Source organism: Haliotis asinina, chromosome 10, assembly GCF_037392515.1.
Source record: "Haliotis asinina isolate JCU_RB_2024 chromosome 10, JCU_Hal_asi_v2, whole genome shotgun sequence".
Lineage (NCBI taxonomy): Eukaryota > Metazoa > Mollusca > Gastropoda > Lepetellida > Haliotidae > Haliotis > Haliotis asinina.
In genome coordinates, this window is record NC_090289.1 from 6,466,694 (window position 1) to 6,487,118 (window position 20,425).

The following is a 20,425-nucleotide window of genomic DNA, read 5'->3' on the forward strand; positions in this document are numbered from 1 at the left end:
GCTTACCTACATACATCAGAAACATAATGTCTTTCCTCTCTTTCATGATTCTTGCAGCTGAAAGACAAAATATGACTACTGACTGCTGTACAAAATATTATTAAATTCTAACCAAAAATTATTTTCTATAACTTCTGAATGAACTTTTTTGTTTTATTTGATATCTTTTTGTGTTTTTATTTGACATTCCACATCCAGATCAGTAACTCACCTTGAATACATGTTCACAGCATGAATGATACTTATTTTCCATACAAGAGATGACAGATGTTAAGGTATTTTGGGGGTATCACAGATCTCCTTCCATGATTTTGTTTTGCTGACACATCATAGAGACAAAAATATTTTGCGATTACTGGCCATTATGTAAAAGTCATCAATATGAGTTTGACATAGAATAAAAAAAATATTCCATCAAAGAAATGAGGAAAAGATTGGTGTTATGTTGTTAAAGGTAAACATCATGAGCTTCATATATGCACTATACCTTTAGATGCATTGCTGCAGCTGTTGTTGTCAAATAGCTCAAACTGATTCAAGTTGTAGTTCGGCAGGTCTTCCCTTTAACAGAGTTTGAAAAATCCACTCTAATCCAGTATTTTGTTGCATCTGATAGGCATGCTAATGCTACGTTCATGAGTCACTGTCATACAGGTTACTACAGACACATATCCACAATAAAGATATGTAAGTGTGCCCTTGTTGGACACTACATAGCACTTGGAGACTGGTCATTATTACCATCTAATACTATTAGTCTTGCCAAGTCAGTCTGGATTTTTGGTTGGTTGGTTAGTTGGAGGTTTCAAGCCATACTTAGCAGTATTCTACTTTAATAAAAGTGCTCTGTAAATAATCTACTCTGGACAAGACAATCCAGTGATCAACATCATGAGCATCATTCTACACAGTTGGGATACAATGACACATGTAAACTCAGTAAACAATGGCCATGTGGCATACAGGTTGGGTAGGTTTAAATATTTTGTTTTAGCTGCAGTGATGGTGGACCATCATAGTTCATTACTGATTGTATCGATATTCCTGACTTTGGATTATATAATTATCTTTTAACAGTTTATGAGCTTGATAAAGTTATTCTGCACAAGTAGCAGATACGTCAAGGTTAGAAATAGCAAAGTGTATTCACCCAAATGTTACTGAATGGTTTCCCATGGTACAGTTAGGGTTGACTTTGTCAGGCACAAGGAGAGGTCCTGAAAATGGGTGAAATAAACATAGTAAAATACATACATTAGATATGAATATACACAGTTAATACTACATTAATCAAGAGTATTTTCAAAATACTTCTGTAATTCTTGATGCAAAATGAAACTGCCAAGATGCCTACTAATGTATTTGTTGCTTTCATCCTACACCATCTTGTAAACAATAATGATCATGTACAGTATTCAAACATATAAAATAAAAAATAGCAAAGAGTTTTGGTTGTCAACTTCTATTGTGAGCACACACATTTTACACACATATATCTAGAGTGCTAGAGAGAGAGTGCCATGCAGTTACAGATAGAGTGCCTTCATGCATAAAAGAGACAGCGATGTATACCACATATTACAGTAGATAAGCCGACCCTCCAACATTGGTACATGTCATTTTGCAAATGGCAACCAGACAGGGTTATAACTTCTTTTTTTGTGGATTTATTGTGCTTAAGTAGGTAGGTACGAAACTTAAAAATGACTAAGCGCAAAATAGTTTGAAATAATGAAAACAGTATATTTTATCTTGTATTTTTTTATAACAAAGTGGCTGCAATCGTAACTTCCACACAGGTGTAAAGTTAACCTGTAAGATCGCCCTCACACTCACAGAGCACTGACAACCTGAAAAATACTTTCATTATTTTGTATCTCATAAATAAGCTGACCCTTTCTACAGACTGCTTTTTTGCCCCTCAAAATTTGGCTTATCTATAGCAATATATGGCATAAAAACATAGTACTCATATACTGGTTCTATGTTACTGAAAAGGCTGGAGTACCCAAGGGCTGGTTGTAAGTCACTCTGTTGATAGAGTATCAATCCTAATGACTTGCGGTGTTACTCATCAATGAACTGCATGGCTCCCAGTCAGCTGTTTACAGGCCACCACGACATTCATGGCTAATACTGATCGAACCAATACAATAATATCTGAAATGTATACTTAAGATACTTTTTACCATAAACCGGAAAGCACAGCATAAAGCATATTGAAATGTATGCCTTAAAGCATGCACGAAGACAGCACATACGGAAGGGTTTGGGCGTAAGGAACACACTTAGGACTGTATCGTCATGCTGTTTGCATGTGGAAAAAATGGATTTGACCTGAAGTTCGGAAGCTATTCATTCCAGTTATTCAGTTCACCTTTGTCAGCTGTTGTTGGGGTCATTCAGACATACACATCACCTCATCCTTAGACTACTGTGGTACAACATTGAAGGAGTACTCACATCTTTGTAGTTTCTTGATTTCATTGAAGTCTACTACAGCATTCCACAAAGAAATGAGTTAATATGGTTTATGGGTGAATATGGTTTCATGCCAGTTTTTAGCAACATTCCAGGAATATCATGGCAGGGGACACCATAACAGGTATCAGACATTGTACCCATACAGGGAATCAAACCCAGGCTTTTGGGTGACCAGCGAACACTCTAACTACTCGGCTACCCACTGTCCCTCTAGCTTACACAAAGAAAGCTTATTTAAGCCAGTCTGACACAGCATGCTAGCAGCACATCAATACTTCAGTATCAGTGTCTACACTATGTGCATGCATACACTAAAGTGTCAAGATGCCACTATTGAAACTTGAATAGCTACTTCTGAAATCTATTGACTTGGCAACTACTATGTCTACATATATCTATATGGTTGCTGGTATCTGCCGTCTCACATACCTAGGAAGAAGCCAGAGGCCAGCAGGACATTTGTAATAGAGAATGCAAGTGCAGTGCTGGTTGCTCTCTCATGAGGTCCAAACCACACAGCGGACAACACTGGAGGTCCGGCCATAGCTATAGGTCCTGCAAGCCCATTCAGAAACTGCCCTAGATGAGTAAGCCTGAAACAATGTAAATCACTTCTAACATTACCCCTAGCATGTGACCATGGACACTGAAACGTATGTTTGGACTATGCATGTAATGAATCCAATCCTGTCTTCTGCCAGTCTAAGTAAACTTAGTCTCCGTACCAATCGTTATACTCCACTACTGAGTCTAACAAAACCTAGCCGGAGGTCGTGTTAGGTAACCTTTGAGATTGAACAATCAGAACACAGCTTACCAAATCTTGAAAGTGGACATTTGTACATACCTTTGTAACTTTTACCTTGGAAAGGTTTGTACCCTAATGATTCTGACTGCTATTTGCTATTTTCCGTATGATCGCTACCGAGATAAGCACATGGAGCAGTCGCTGAAATTATTGTTTTTGTCAATATTCAAGGATGTCAGCTTGCGGAAATATTAGCTAATGGTAACTATGTCATCAGAAAGCCTTAAGCATATATACTGCAGGACAAATACCTGTGTTTTATGCTGATTTTAGTGTCTTGAAGGATCAGTGTCAGTGACTAGCGATAATTAAGTCCCGCCAAACCCTAAACTATAGCCGTTGTCTGAATGGTTAAATCCGTTCGGCCTTCTCGTGTTTGACAGGGTGGTCATCGGTCACTCAAAGGTTACTTGACGCGACCTCCTACTAGGTTTCGTCAGATACAGTAGTGGAGTGTAACGAAAATTACTGAAATTCAGTTTATTTAGACTGGTCTTCTGCTGAAGCCCAGACATCCGAACGGCCTACTTACTTTTAAGAATAAAAAACTTGAGTGTACCTGCACAAAGTGTCAGTCTGTACAACTTTCATAATTGGAAAGTTCTCTGATTTTGGTTTTGTAGTATGTGAGTGAGGTGTTTAGTTTTGCGTCGCACTCAGCAGTATTCCAGCTATACAGCAGAGATCAGTAAATAATTGAGTCTGGACCAAACAATCCAGTGATGAACAGCATGAGCATCATCTGCACAACTGGGAACTGATGATGTGTCAAACAGTTCAGCAAGCCTGACCACTTGATCCCGAGAATGGCCTCTTATGACAAGTATAGTCGCCTTTTGTGGCAAGCATGGGTTGCAGAAGGCCTATTATACCCTGGATCTTCATGGGTCACACAAATCCAGCACAGACAAACATTTGCCCACATGCTAGTCCAGTAAAAGTCACGAAGTGGATGCTGTGTGATTGACTACATGACTTTAATCATTAACAATCACATGATGACAGTTACATTTAGCTATAAAAAAACCCCCAATTACTGAAATTATGAAAACATGCTTCAGTAAAACTTCATTTCAAGTTATCCTAATACCTTTTTGTTTGCCCCTATTCGAAGTGACTGATGGTCAGGTAAACGTTTTCACATTTTCATCCTAGGAAAACTAAAATATCAATTTTTCAGCAAACTAGTTCTGGTATGCTAAATACACATATGTACTTGACAATGGTTTTCAAACCCTTGTCAAAACATTTTAACATATTTCCACACACTTACAGAATGGGCCTCCTTTCAAGCACTGAGGTAACTTTAGTGTAAAGCTACTGAATGTGAGTTAAGGCTAACCTTAGGCTTCACTAAAGGAGCCCATGGACTTTAAGTGCAAACACTATGGTACAGATCACTAACGTATTTACCTTGATTAGCAATTTGCAAGGTTGGTTGGCTTAAGAAATAGCCTTGCTAATAAAATCTAATTCCACATGATCTCTTATATTGAAATCTAGATGATGTGTTTCAAAATGCAAATACATGTTGCATGGATCTCTAAAATATTATTGATACATTAATAAATGGTTAAACATCATATCATTTCATGTCCCTGATGCACACAAAGGAAAAGTAGATTGACTTAAACATACACCTCCTTTGTATGGAATGTGAGTACTATTTCCAGCTTTTCCAAGAGTTCATTAATATATGTTTTGATTTCTAGTTTCAGAACCAAGGAGTTGGTCTTTGACATGTATTGGTAATTCCAAGTGAGAAAGTGTTAATATTTGAGTGCTTTCTTTACTTGTGTCAAAGAAATTATTTCATAGAGAAGTTAAGAGAAACGGTGCAGTATATAGCTTCAGTACCAACAGGAGCCAACAGAGATGGGTGCAAATAATAAAATGGACAAAAAAAAACAGGTACAGGGACTTATCTAGAATTGTCAAACACGGCCCATTCTTTTGACAAAGAATGATTGTTTCTTTAAATCTTTGTATAATGCAAAAAGGAAAATCAATATATACTCTCCAAAAAATGTAGGGGAAGTACATTTCTAATTCACGATCGAAAAAATTAGATAATAACGGAGTCAATCAATGTTGATATGATAATAATCAATGTTCACTTGCACTTCCTTATGACCTTAGCCGTTTGTACCCTAATAGCTTTTGAAAGATGAGTAGTGTATGATGTGAAATTTGCATGTGTACAATTTTCATCTACAAACTAAACCAACATAAGTAAAATAAAATAAACAAAAACAACTAGAAACGAACACTAACAACTGTAAGATGCAAGGTGATTGTAAAAATTAATGGTCTACGGTGACTTACTGACCTTGAAAGCCATCAAAATCAAGAATGACATGCCATACATTTATATAGGGCTACAGCATTGTACACTTGCATCCAAAAGATTCAAATGCAGTGTGTTTAATCAACGATACCTCTAGAGTATACATACCTCTCCACAATACCCTGGATGCATCTACGGGTTGGCCCGATAATTTTATTACCTCCCATTGTTGGCTCCACATTCTCACACCAGCCAACCGCAGCTGCGAAGGTTTGTTTGCAATGCAACTCATATTTGGGGGAAATCATACAGACAATCATACAGGCCCGAAACCTTAAAAAATATATATGCAAGAACTCCTTAGGCCTCTTTCAGAGAACCTCTGCATGGTTTGTGTAGGTAAGTTGAATCGGTTAGATATTTTAAAAAGAAAAAGTGAGTTGTGATTGCTACACTCAACTTCCCAGCATAGACATCTGATTGGCTATCAAATCCAACCAAGGGAGGTAATAAATTCAGGCACAGATGCATCTAGGGTATAGTGAAGATTCATAGGAACATGTGCCCTTGAGATATCGAGGATGAGTGTGTTTAGGGGTCAAAATTGTCGTGCATTTATAAGAAGTCTGTCTTTGAAAAGTTTATTAATGTTTATACTTCTAACTGAAAGTTCAGGGTCCCCTACTTTTTTTGAAGAGCACTTTCATTACCTTTCTAACGACTTGCATTATGCAGATGTAAATATTATCTTGAAAACAATAGGTTTACCAATGTTTACAAAACGCCACAGAGTACCTAGACAAGTCCCTTGAACACTAAGTCCATTTTCTTGCCATACCAATGATGTAACTGACTGCTTGCAAGGTCACACTGAATGCAAAGCAAGTGGCTGTACTAGTTGTTCGCTGGCGTGGTGAAAACCATGTTGCTGACACAACTGATGGCCCACTCATAGCCACAGGCCCTGCCAGCCCATTCAGGAAATGACCTATATGATTTAACCTGAAATATAATCATATTTTTCAGGTCAGTTCAATAAGAATGAAAATGGACCGTAAATCAACCACTTGTGAAAATGACCAGCATCTGAAATATACTGACTAAGCAGACTGCTTTCAGCAATATACCTGTAATGTGGCAAAAGCAGGCAACAGAAATGGGCTTGACAGTAGTAACTGTCTAGAGAATCAACACATCCCTTTGACATGATGACCAAATGCGTGAACTCCTATTTAGCTACATAACCATCCATATTCAGTTAAAGATGTTTGTGTGATCACTAACACGCATTTAAACAGGAACAGGCTCAATAGGATGAGATTCTCATGTCCTAACTTACATAAATGCATTGCTAAATTCTATAAAAATACCATGTAAAATTAACATTCTAAACATGCTCTGAAACGAAAAAAAAGCTCTTCCTGATACATGTTTGTGAGTGTGGAAGGGTAGGCATAATCAGGTGCCAACAAATGAATTGAAACAAATAATTAATTCATCATGAACAGCTTGCAACAGAGCATTTTTCTGAAAATAAAAATCACAATCTAATATGTTACAACACTGAAAAAATATATGAGCGAATTGTTCATGTGTGAAGCTGCATATGCATGGCCATCAGCAACAGACAGAAGCTCAAAAAGCCTTTGCAGCTGTGAAAGGATCTTTTCATGTACACTGTCATATATTTTATATCTGTTAATAATATCATATCATGAAATGTGTACATAATGCAATTCATGTGCATCTGGTACCAGTGATGACACATAGTGGCATCAATGCATCACTCAAAGTCGTCGCATGACTGGAAAATGACATACTGAAAGATAATAAAATTAGTCAGTGTGTGTGTGTATGCATGTGTGTGCGAAGAGATCATGCAGATACCAGTTACTCAGAACCAATAAGATAATCAACAAAAACCCCAATATGAAACATACTGATCAAGCAAATGATAAAACTGAATATTTGTTTTTCTCATCGCCCACCTGTAACAAGATATCATAACAAATTTAATTATTAAAAATTGATCCAAACTTTTAGATATATGTATTTTTTTGTTTCCTGAACAAAATGATAATGTGTTCATGTTGACGTTGGGTAGAATGTACACTTGAAGCATGGAAAGAATCACATGATGTCAGCGAAGGTCTGTAAGTGTAACTTTAGTGTAAGTACCTGGGGTCAGTAAAATCAGTAAGGCAGGACACTGGAAATTGAGACAGCTCTGGATGACAATGTAGTAATTTAACCTGAATGAAACTACATTATCAAAATCATTTACACACTCATCATGATTATTATTTTGAAAAAGGCACATGAAATGACGAATTTGTATTTTGGAGAGAGACATATTGCAGTGGTGCAGGAAATGTGAACCACACGGCAATGTGAAGTAGCTCAGGGTTGGGGAGCATCTCTATGTATGTAGCTCTTATCACCATGGTAACCATGACAGTCAGCTGTCAGACTCGGTAAATGATGTCTGAAATTCATTCAAATCAAATTTTTGACTTCAATACAATACCTCATGACCTCGAGATCTGACAACAACCAAAACACTTTTGCAGGACACAAAGCACGAGTATACTTTAACCACCAAATAATAAAAGTCACATGCAACCAAAAAATCAAACATAACTAAAACACAATTATCACTTATTCATGACATATAATATACATTGCTGCTTGTAATAAAATACCGGGTAAAAAAAATTCTAAGCGTACAATCATGATTCAAATGTGCAATATTTTGTACTTAGGCTTAATTCCCTTGAAATGAAGCCCTCGGGAGACCGAACCCAGTCATCGCGGGTGGATATGCTTCCGATTGGCTGGTTCATTCGCTGATAGGGCGATTAAAAACGTGTCATGCGTACAAGTATCACATGTGCCTAATTACATAATGTGGCAGAGACAGGACTCGGGTGCATGAGTCATAAATCAATTTATTTTGTTTATGGCGTATAGCCTGATAGGTGTTAAGTTCAAATTGCATGTGGTCAATGAAGCTGACAGGCAGGCAGACATATAGGTGTAAAAACACCAGACATTGAGCTTTCTCTGTGACAGAGGCTGCTTACCACAATCAACAAGTTTTTTTATTAATTTTAATGTAACAAGTTGATTATTTACTTGTTTGTGTACACAACCAAGATATGACTATTGCTCACGACCTCATACTCCAGGCAGCACATACTGTTTCAAGCTGCGTGAACCTATTCACTGTGCAATGCGTTATGGGCACAGCGCAGCACAGCGGTTGAAACCACTTTTTCCTCCAGCGCTGGAGGAAATTTAGTGAATCGTTTGAACTCTGATTTTGCAGGCTTTTTTTCCATTGCATTTTTTTCAACTTTATAGGTTGAATTGGCATTTTGGATGATTTGTTTCGGTAAGTGCACACCGAAAGTTACCAGAATCTGCAAAGCTGTGTTTTGCATTGCATGTGACCTTTAATGAAGGATGCTTTGATTCTCGAGCCAATCCTAAAACAGTTTTATTAATTAATATACTTCAGATTTTTCAACAGAAACGCCCAGAGCCCTAAAATTCCTGGTATGGCACCCCTTTCTGAGTAGATGCTATGACACAACAGGTTGTATACAAAATCCACATATTACATAAACAACATAGTGCATCTGCAACTATGACAAGTACCAGCTTCAGATATGTTACATTAAATAGTTTCTTTTATGGTTCTGAGAATTCAAAAACCTTGGTTGGCTGATAAGGAAGTTTACAAGACCCAAACACTAGCTGAGAGGTTGTTAGTTGCAGATTTCAAGGCTGAAATTTACTAAAAAGATCTATGTAAGACACTACCCTGCCCCTCTTGCCGTGGTTACACTGTGTGACCTAGAGCTACAACATGTGGGTGTAGAATTCAGGAGTGGCTTCACCTCTAGTTGTGGTAGTCCTGTTGAACACAGACCTACTATAAATGACACTGCGACACCCATGCTATTCAGCACAGCACCCACAGCAGTGGCAGTTGTCCGCTCATTGGGAGCAAACCAGTGAGCTGAGAGAGCAGGCGGCCCTCCCATGGCCACTGGCCCACCCAGGCCATTTAGAAACTGGCCAATATGGACTAACCTGTAATATATAACAGACACTGTTACCAACTAGAAATGATGCACATACTTACAGGTCACTTCCAAATACCATGGGAAAACCACGGAAAATCCCTGCAGTTAATGAAAGGAAAGCCCTGGGAATTCCTTCCTATGAATATATGAAAGTTGTGTGAATTCCCTTGTATAAATACTTCATACTTAATGTATGCACATAACATGTTTAGGAAAGGAGAGGCTGAATCTAAAATATATGTACAACACCTATATGATAATATGGCTGATCTTACCAAGTGACCAGTGGGGGTGTGGAGGTGAAACACCGGAGTCCACTGCCAGCTGCCACCAGGAACATACTGGACAAGCACGCCCAACGCAAACCTGCAACACAGCACACAGCACAATTAGAGAAGGTAGTCTCAAACAGCTAATTGTCTCAGTCCAGAATAATGAAGGTTTCAATGTGATACAGCACACTACAGTTTCAAACTGATACCTCACTTTGACTCACTATACCAATTCTGAGCTGCCAGGTCCCCATTAGGTTCAGTGTAAGGCAGGGTACCAAAAATGTCTTTTGGTAAGATGTGGCCTGATGATTAAACTAAGAATTTCCACTAACATTATAAAAAGTCAATCAAACAAATTACGTATATTTTTACAAATAATTTCAAAGCAGTTATACTGAGAGAAACAAATAAGGGAACACAACAAAGATTAAACCTCGCCTTTCATGTTTTCATCACCAGCTTTGAATAGTGCCGTGAGAGCACATGAGGATAAATAGCAGAAGTGATCCCTTATTTGTTTCCCTCAGTATATAAACACAACCTTCTTTTTGTGGGTTGACATTTAGGGATCAAGACATTGTTCAGGGAACACGCTTTGGAGCAGAAATGATTGGTAGGTCATGTGCTACTTTGGGTCTTCCAGCCCAAAGCTTGATGACCACCCTTAACATCAGTACCAACTTGATTGTGCAGGATGATTGTATAAAGTATTCATTTGACAAACAAGATCTTCAAGATAGGTAGATATGGCTGAAACATGGAATATTTACCATATGGATCAATTGGAACAGTATTCAAAATGGTAATCACTTTGGAGATCCTAGTAAATACAGCCTGGGGGATGAGGTAGCCTAGTGGCTGAGGTGTTTGTCATGTCAAAAACCTGGGTTCAGTTGCCAAGGTGAACAGTATATACCCATAAGTGGCACTGATGGATTACTGCTACTAGAACTACTAAACAATATTCACTCACTAAGCTTTCTGATTCAGCATTTGAAACAAAATTTGGTTGACAGCAACAAAGAAATCTAACTTGGTTTATTATGTTCCCATCAGATATTGCAGGCATTAGTTTACAGGCCAGCTGACTATTTCATTATGTGCATGTAATATTTTTTAACATAAAATCTGTGGCCAGTTTGCAATATTACTGAAAGCTGTGGGTGGTCTTTTTATGTCGTGATTGACATCATCTACCTAGTTTATTGATGTACATGTATTGTAACATCCAATTTGAATGTTTGCCCTGACGCAGAAAACCTGCATATTTGACACACAAAGTAGATCAAATACTAGTATGCAGAGAATTTAGAAGCTAATGTCATCGCTACAATGCTACGAGGTCCTGAGTTCAGATAATCAAAACTTGTAATTTGCAGTTGTTTAAAGACTACTTAGTTTAACGGTTGCTAGTTAACTGCAGTGCTAAACGAATACTTGACATGCTTTGCTTGTTTTTGTTGTTATCAAACGATCACAATTGGTGTCTTGATGAAAGTTCCAATCTGATGTTGACTCTGAAAAACATGTCCATGACAGCCATCCATGACAACAGGGAGTCAAGATGACTCCTAGTCCTAAATTGTTATGCCTAGGAAAAACACTGAGTATCATGATCATGATGATGGTGTTTATTACCATGTACCAGTTTGTTTATTGTATATATACCATGGATGTACAAGGCAATGTGTGCTTTGAACTATACTGTATTTTTCATGTACCTACTGTTAGTACAAGATTTTTGTAAATGCTACACTTCTTTAAAAGAAGAATTTCCACTCTGCGGGTATATTATGTATCCAATGCACTGTGCATAGTGTGATGAAGGTTTGTTTTCTGTTTGAACTGTGCAAAAATGCCAACAGAGACTTTTACTCGATGACTATAATGTATGTGGCTTGATGTGTCTGGAAAAATAAATCTAATAGTTTTTGGAAATATTTGTACATAGAATAGAAATACAGTTATTTTATAAATATGGGATTAAAAATATACTACATGCATTTTTTTGGTTAACAAAAGGATGTGTTTATTATATCAGTCTTCTCAACATCTTTAGCTGCTGATAATGTTTCCAAAGCAGTATCAAGAAAAATCACTGTATTGAAAAAATACATTTTTAATTCCCTTATTTTGCACATGGATATTTCAGTTTTAATGTGATGAGTATGGAATGGTCTGATGTGCTGCAGATCTTGCATAATTACCACTTATGTGAAACCCATGAAAAAAAATTATAATCAGTACAAATCTGGGAGTGAGTAAGCGAGCAAGTGTGATTTAGCAACATTCCAGTAACAAAAATGCAAGGGAACACCAGAAATGGTTTTCACACATTGTGCCCATGTAGGGAATCAAACCTGGGCTGTTGTTGAGACAAGAGAAAGCTTTACCACTAGGTTACCCCATCAGTGAAGTGAAACAATAATCAGATGATTCTGGCACACATAAGCATGATAAGGGACACAACTCTGCAAAAGCCATTAACATTAAATGATAAGTCTTCATACTGCTGGAAGCCCTAATAAAAGGCATGAAGACACACTAACCACACCTTGTCATAGAAACATGTGGAGAATGGTAAATAGGAGAACAAAAAACTTCACCATACCTTTAACATCAATCACCCATGAGAAAAATACTGCAGACACAATATATGAAATTGGTCCCCAGTTCGTTAGTAAGGAGATGTCAGCATTATTCCATCCAAAGGCTTCCTCACAAGACGCTGAAATGGGGCCCCATGTATTCCATACTAGACCTTGAGAGCCCGCAAACAGTGAATATACAACCAGTATATACCATCGTCTCTTGTATAGTTTGGTTTTCAGTTCACTCTTAATGGTCACTTCTTTCAGTGTGGTGTCGTCATCATGACCTTCCACTGCACTGATGGAGGAGTAGCTGGAAACGGCCTCTTCACCATTATTAATGCTGGCTGATCTGAGAAGAGGTTTCCTCACGTCATCTTCCATTGTGAATGCAGATCAAGTATGCTGTTACAGATGCGTATCAGTCCTGTCAATCTGATATTTTGGCCTGTAAATACAACAGTAGAAGATAGCATGGGCAACTACTAATGTACTGCCTTTCAGTACATATGTGCATTAGTTTGTAAATACCACTAACATGTGCCGATATAACTGTTCATTTGCCAGTAGTTAGCCTTGAAATGCCTGTCTGATATAGCTGCACATACACAAGTCATCACACGATGATGTTCAACATGTTTGAAGTGAAAGGTGATTTTCTCGATGCACCTGAGCCACTGCCAGCCAGAATCCAATTTAATTTGCGACTTACTAGAGTGTCATAAAAAGAAGCCATCACATTGCTGTCGCCTCAACACTTAGCATCATGAAACAAGATCAAACAGAACACTGACTGCCAGTATGACTCTAAGTTTCTAATACTAACTGCTTCCGTTATCTACCTGAAATCTATGAAGCCAGTGAGAAAAAAATTACATTTGTAGAAACCAGATGCAAAATAAAAATAGCAAGATTGGGGCTTAATGGGAGTTAACAACTTGTCCAGCAATCTCTCATTATCGACATATAAAGATAGTGGAGAATGACCATACTTCAACGTATTAAATACTTAGCGACATTTACTGTTGAATCGAGTCTCGAGAGCTGCATGACGGTAAATGTGTGTGCATGGATATTTTACATATACACCACTGTCACAGGTTAAACAGTCAAACGAAGTCCAAATACATTGCAAAATGTTGTGAAGGGTATGAAAAAAATGGTGAGGTCGTAACCTACCATCCCAGATGAGTGGTATGATCAGGTATCAATCACGGACCTTGAACAACGATGAACTGTCCTGATTCTGTGTTGCAGTTAAGATAATAGCAGACACTATTTGTGTCACGTGAATAAACACGTTTGAATTGTGGTTGTCGTAAATGTGTGTCATTTATAAATGAATTGGTATACACATACACACAACCGTTTGAATATAACACGGTTGTTTTTAGCTTGATGGCCACAATAGGGACAAGGTTTCATTACTTTGTGTGCCATAACAAGGGTGGACCTTCGATTAATTTAAAGGTAGACAACTCTGTTTCCTCGTGTAACCCATGAGCAACAACGCGAAATGTGCAGTTCGAGTCAACGCATATTCTACGAAGGGACATTTGCGTATGAAAATAAATAATCTCATAACAATGATTTATAATCTCGTTGTAATCAATATATCAATATAACGACTTTCAAGACTCGTTATATAACGACTTTCAAATATCGTATTTAAAAAGCGACACACAACATAACTAATTCACAGTACCACACCCTGACATACGCGTGCTTGTGCGAATTTTAAAATTCCCCACAACTAGCTAGTTTACACTACTGCCAACTAATTCAAGTGTCCCTTATGAGCTAGTTTGATGTATTAAATGTATAAGGACAATTTTGGTTGGCCCGAGTAGTGCTGTGAACCGTGACACAGTAACTCATGGTTCATCCTTTTATGAATTTTCCTTCACTATATGCCGGTGTCCGCTTGCTAAAACGACAGAAACACTTTCATTTCATTGTACAACGTGGAGTCGATAAACTAAATCTGCACAATCTTATTTTTTGAAAACAGTTTATTAAAGGGAATTTTATGCATCATTGGTTGTCGTACATAGACTGTACAATGTAGATGTGATGTTGCAAAGGCCTTTAAGACGTTTGTACCCCCCCCCCCCCCCCCAGCCTTCTAAGTATGTGTTTTACATGTATATCATTCTGGTTTAGAATCATAATAGACCAATATATAGGAGACGTACAAATTCGAGTGTAAGCTGGTGTGTGTAGTACTCAACTATGGAATAATAGAGTGCTGATGTGGTCCTGGTGTATGTCGTCTTGTGTCAGGAAATTATACAGATGTATATTATTATATCATGTTATTATTGTGATGGTGCAGTCAAGTCTTTGTGATACATTAGTATTGATTTGACGGTATCTACGCTTGTTCTCAGAAAAGCGATATCACAGGTGGAACCTATTGTTGGGTGATAACTGTACTTCACAGAGATAACAAGGGTGTACGTACGTTTGTACAAAGAAACAAGACTGGCATGTATAGTGTTGTGCAAAAAACAAAAGACAGGTGTTGTACTGCAGTGAAAAGTAATACTGGTATATGAAGAATTGTGTTCAGCACGCAGTTACTAGTGTTATATAGTAGCCGCAAAAAGAAATTGTGTATTGTCAAAATATTGTCCCAGTTGATAAGTACGATAACAGTGATAAAAGGTACACAAAGATCACAGCTCAATAACGGGTATGTCTACCATCGGCATTGAGAACAGCAGTGCATGGACGACGCATAGAGCCTATCAAACGTGCAATGGAAGGCTTGTCGGATGTCATGCCAGATTATCTCAGGTTCTGTCGCAAGGTCAATGACGTTATCTGGTGGATGAGGAAGTCGGCGTAGAGGTCGATCCATCTCGTCCCAAACATGCTCTATCGGGGAGAGATCCGGTGAATTTGCAGGCCAAGGCAGTAAGTCAATGTTGTGATGCTGCAAGAAATCCACAGCAACCCTTGCCGTACGAGGGCGAGCATTGTCCTGTTGGAATGTTAACCCAGGGTTATGACGTTGCGGAAAATTGCCATAGGTCGAAGAATCTGATCCCTATAGCCCATACCAGTTAAGTTGCCCTGAACAATCACCAAAGGAGTTCTTTGCCGTTATTCCACACCAAATCATCACCAAAGCGATTCCTGTTCATAGACACGTTGACGTCCATCACTATGGGAAATGTTAAACATAGACTTATCTGGAAAAACCAACATTTCTCCACCTAAACAAGGGTCTGCGGACGTGATTTCGGCACCACATTCGGCGAGCTTGTCGATGACGTTTTGTGAAGAAAGGTCCTATGGCGGGACGTCGTGGTCTGATTCCGTGATGACGTAAACGTTGTCGAGCTGTGTTGGGGTGAATGCGGAGAAGTCCTGTGATGGTCCAGGCAGCCATTCCTGCAGTCTGAAACCTATGGAGAAGATGGGTCACCCATATCCATCTGTCCTGTCGTGGCGTTGTTACAAGTGGACGTCTGGCACAACAGACGTCCAGAACGTGGCCGATCGATGATGTCATTTGTGTTCTGGTAGCGTCTCACCAGTGCAGAAATGGTGTTCCGGTGGCAGTGGAAATGTGCAGGCACGTGTTGAGACATTCCCCCCACGGACCATCCCAAGGGACTCATGACGTCGTGCAGACGTTAGCCTTGGCATGCTATGCGTTTCAATAGCCGTTTGATTTTTTGAACGATCTCAAGGCCGGGGTTGAGCTTTCCAAGGTTACAGTATTGTGTGACATGCATTTGCTCTCTTTCTTTTTCCCGGAATGCACGTGCAGCAACGTCTTAAGGATGACACCACTGACGTCACGAAACGTGGCACGTACATGCATGTTGGATACATGTCACTCAGTTTGAATCCTTATGTGTCTACACAGGTTTGATAAATTTAGATTTTTTAAATGTTTGTATGCACAGTTTCTATATGTGCTTAGTGTGTGTGTCGGTCTCAGGTGATGATATCTTTGTGAAAATGCATGATGATATCCTGTCTGCCAAACACTGAGCCGTGAAGACGGTGATCTGGATACAATAAGGCTACACGAGTTATCCCCCTTGTCGGTGTTTTTCCCTTTATCGGTTTACGCTCACGTTAGAATGCGCTGTGATATTTTTTCATAATATCCAAATTTGTTTTGCCACCAAACCGTATCGAAAGTAATAACTTCATGAGTCACGAGTCTGTTGAGGCACCAGTCTGTCCAGACTGCATTTTATCGTTGGAACTATTTTCCAAGACATGAGACGCTGTTCTAGCTCCGACTGTATTCGGCTGACTTTCACGTCTAAAATGGAATGAGCATAAATGACAGTTCTTAACTTTACGTAGTACCCGACATGTATAAAAGTCATCCTGTAAACACAGTTGCCTTCCTAAAAAAAAATACCGGTTGGTGATTAGAGAGCGGTCGTCGCTGTCCTAATTAATATACGGAGGTGAGTAATATGCTGTAGCTACTGTCGTATGTTCTGGTTGTACCAGTCAGTTTATCTGATCATTATGTGGCATCAGCTGTATTTCTCAAACCTCATGCTATTCTTGGCCATTTCCCCATCTCTGACGAAGGAAACAGGTGTAATCACACGAGTAACAGAAATCACATTTTGTCATTTGTGCTCAAAGGGAGATAATTTTTTGTATTGGATTAAGAGTTATATCCCTTTAAAAGACCGACTGGTGTCCTGTCTTTCCTATGTCTTCATATGTTGACAAAAAACCAGTTTATCAGAGACTCCAAACAGGGTCTCCACAGCACAAACTCCATTCATTGCATGCTATGTATTGGGGTTCTTTCAGAAGCTCCAAACAGTGTACATTTATCAAAACTCTGCACACTGTATGCTACCTACCAGCAAGGGGAAGTAACTCTCAGGAGCTTTAGCAGTTATCTCCCTTGGACATTCGTGGCATGCAATGTGAAGAGCTGTTTGTTTGGAGCTTATATAATAAGGGGACATAACCGCGACTGCATGAAACTGGTTTCCCGCTATGTTTCCGCAACGTATACCCAAGAAACTAGATTTAAGAGTTTTTGTCATAGTTGTCTCCCTTTGACCGTGAATGAATCCCGAAAGACTACTGCTCGGTTCGTTTCTCAATGTTAGCACTTAAGTTAAGGCCCCTCGGTTTAGGGTCCCGTAGGATAACCGCGGTAACCGCGTCCTAAGCATTCTTTCTCTTCCTTCAAAGAACCATTGGGAAAAGAAATGACCGACAATACCTGAAGATCGTTTGTTGTTACCTCCCTTTGACCGCAGCTCAACATGCTCATTTCGTTATGAATTGAACCATTTCAACAAAAACACGAGATACAAACTGTTTTTTTTTTCGTTTAATTTTTTGGGTGGTGATATTTTATTTTCATATTAATTTTTAAAACTGAAGGTATGTTGACACATAATTGTTTTTTTAAGCTCTCTTAGGGTGGTCTCCTAAACGAAAGTGATCTGTTGATCAGGCCCGGTGACTTGGTTTAGATATGTCATCGTAACAGATTGCGTATATCAGCGTTCATATTTCACCGACCATCATATCATGACTGGGATATTTCTGAGTGCAACATAGACTAAGGTCCCTCTTCCTTTTTTTCTCCCTCTCTTCCTCCCCCCTCTCTCTCTCTGCCTTTCTCACTCCACTCTCTCTCTCTGTAATTCCACGTGTATTGATTATCTGCTTAAACATAGGTGAAAATGGGTATGATGCGAACTGTCATCCGATTTCAACAAAGGGATATTAAATATTCATGTCCATCTTTAATCTTGCTGTAAGCCGCTAAATGAGACCAAAAAGCATTTCCATATTAAGAAGAAATGTCTGGTTATAGAAGTGTCCATTTTACCATTCTGTCTATATAATTGCCACATAATGATGGCAGCAGGTGTTCACGAAAATGTGGGCCTGGCAGGTTATGAAAAGGATCATAATCTTCCCGTAATCTTCCCGGTGGCGTATTCTCTTTAGGGCCAAAACAATTTGCGTTAACGTAAAGCGATGTGCTACACACTTTAATAAGGTCTCTGAAATTCACTAAACTAGTAATACATGCTGACATACACTGAAGTAGGGAATCCGAGAAGGAGGCTTACGTTTTCTGACTGGCTGAGCTCTCTTCTATTATTTTCAGTGTACCCCACTTACAAGCGAGGTACATTTAAATATACCCCACTGCCATTGGCAACTCATTCGGTACTTCATTGCAGCACACCTTTGTCTCGAATAACATTGAATCACTCATAATGCACGGAAATTATCGATTTGTTTTGTGAGTGCAAATCAATGGAAGGGAGATAACCCTTAATCTGTTTTCCTTGTGTCGTCTGCAGAAGCTAGCGACGTAAAGATTTGCCTTGCATTCTAAGAACTAAATGTTGACAAAACGTTCAAATGTGGTCCCAGTGAATATGAATGGGGATTACACCGTGGCGACTTGACTAAGACAATACAGAGAAAAACAGCACGATACATGATTCGAATCGTTTGATTCACGCAGGTCGGCCGAAGTGTACGCTCACTGAAGAGTGCGTCAAACAGTTCCAAAACAACACTGAGGTGGTCGTTAAGATAAATACGTTGTTCATTGGTCCCTCGGGGACCATGGGTTGACGTACCGTGGATGTTTGTTTGTGTTCCCAGAGCCTGTAGGTAAACGGGAACACAAACAGGGTACATCTCCTTGTAGCATTGCTGCACATAGGGTAAATTTAACACCCTTTGCTTGTTGTTGTAAGGGCAACGGGACAATGTCCCTTCGAGGAATCCAAATCTTAAGGTCATTTTTTGTCACAAAAACATTTGGTAATTCTATCTTGCGCCTCCAAATGAAAGGTCTCATCAAAGCGGCCAGGTCCCTTCGAGGAATCCGTACTTAAGACCAGCTTTTGCTACTCATATCTTAAACCATTTCCAAATTTCATTTTGCATCTATAAATGAAAACAACCATGAAGGTTCCAAAATGTGTACAAGTCACCGAGTCTGACCAAATGCTTATAGCAAAAGAAAGGGGAACAGGAGACCTGTTTTAAATCATTTTACGTTGGTTCAATTACTCCCAACCATGATCGTTTGAGGGTTAGCCCCTTCTCACACTTGGTGATTCAAGCTCATTCTGCCGTTCCTGCCGTGATATCGCTGGAGCATAAATATCATGCATAAAATCATACTCATTCACTGCATTTACTATTACAATAACCGTCATCCTTTTCTTCACTATTGATGGAGGCTACTAAGACCTGCACTACTAAGGCCTTTCGTTCCCCATTAACCCGAAACGTCGTCATATTGCTATACACCATTAAACGAGAAAGGAACTGAGCGTTAAAGCAAACTGACGCTCTCGACTGTGCGACGAGGTTGCCTATGTTTAAACCCACTGCCTGTTCAAGCTTCAGACTTCCACATGACGTCAGTCTGTAAACGCTACTATGTGACTCTCGCGATAATGTGCCTGGAATATTGGTACAACAGGTGCCAGGAATCACTCATGGTAAGTAGGCTTCAGACATGTGGGAGACGGTCTATTCCGAAAGACAGCGAGAAGGAGCTGCAGACATGTGCGAATTAGCGGTAATATAGGAGAAGACAGACAGTTGATATAGCTTCTCCTAACAAGATACATGTATTTGACATCATCCTTACGGCTAAGATTCTGTGTCCGAAAAATCTACATAAACCAGAGATACAGACAAATCCATAAGCACAGCGATCGAGGGAGTTTTGTAAGTAATATATATTCATTCCACGTGTGGTTGGAAACGGTAATTAGAAGTTTCAAGTTGCTTTGGCAGCTTACATGAATTGACTGAAAGTCGTGGGTGGTAGTGAATATGGCACAACTTAACTAAGTCCTCGTCGTAATTTGGAATCAGGCAACGGTTAGCTTGAGTGA

At 39.1% G+C, this 20,425-nt stretch overlaps 1 protein-coding gene across 2 annotated transcripts in view; it reads right to left on the reverse strand.

The window, feature by feature from the left end:
- Positions 1–13,840, reverse strand: part of LOC137297821 (solute carrier family 49 member 4-like) — a 21,296-nt gene extending 7,456 nt beyond the window's left edge. Inside the window, exons 1-7 of one of the 2 annotated variants that reach the window (XM_067829779.1) lie at positions 13,716–13,840; positions 12,557–12,984; positions 9,946–10,036; positions 2,914–3,077; positions 1,151–1,217; positions 488–561; positions 7–57 (exon numbers count right to left, since the gene is read on the reverse strand). In XM_067829779.1, coding sequence (XP_067685880.1) covers positions 7–57; positions 488–561; positions 1,151–1,217; positions 2,914–3,077; positions 9,946–10,036; positions 12,557–12,920 — 811 coding nt within the window. In that variant the 5' untranslated portion in view covers positions 12,921–12,984; positions 13,716–13,840. Of the gene's footprint in view, positions 1–6; positions 58–487; positions 562–1,150; positions 1,218–2,913; positions 3,078–6,417; positions 6,582–9,945; positions 10,037–12,556; positions 12,985–13,715 lie in introns of both variants that reach the window. The other variant, XM_067829778.1, reaches the window with a different exon arrangement.
- Positions 13,841–20,425: the final 6,585 nt, after the last annotated feature.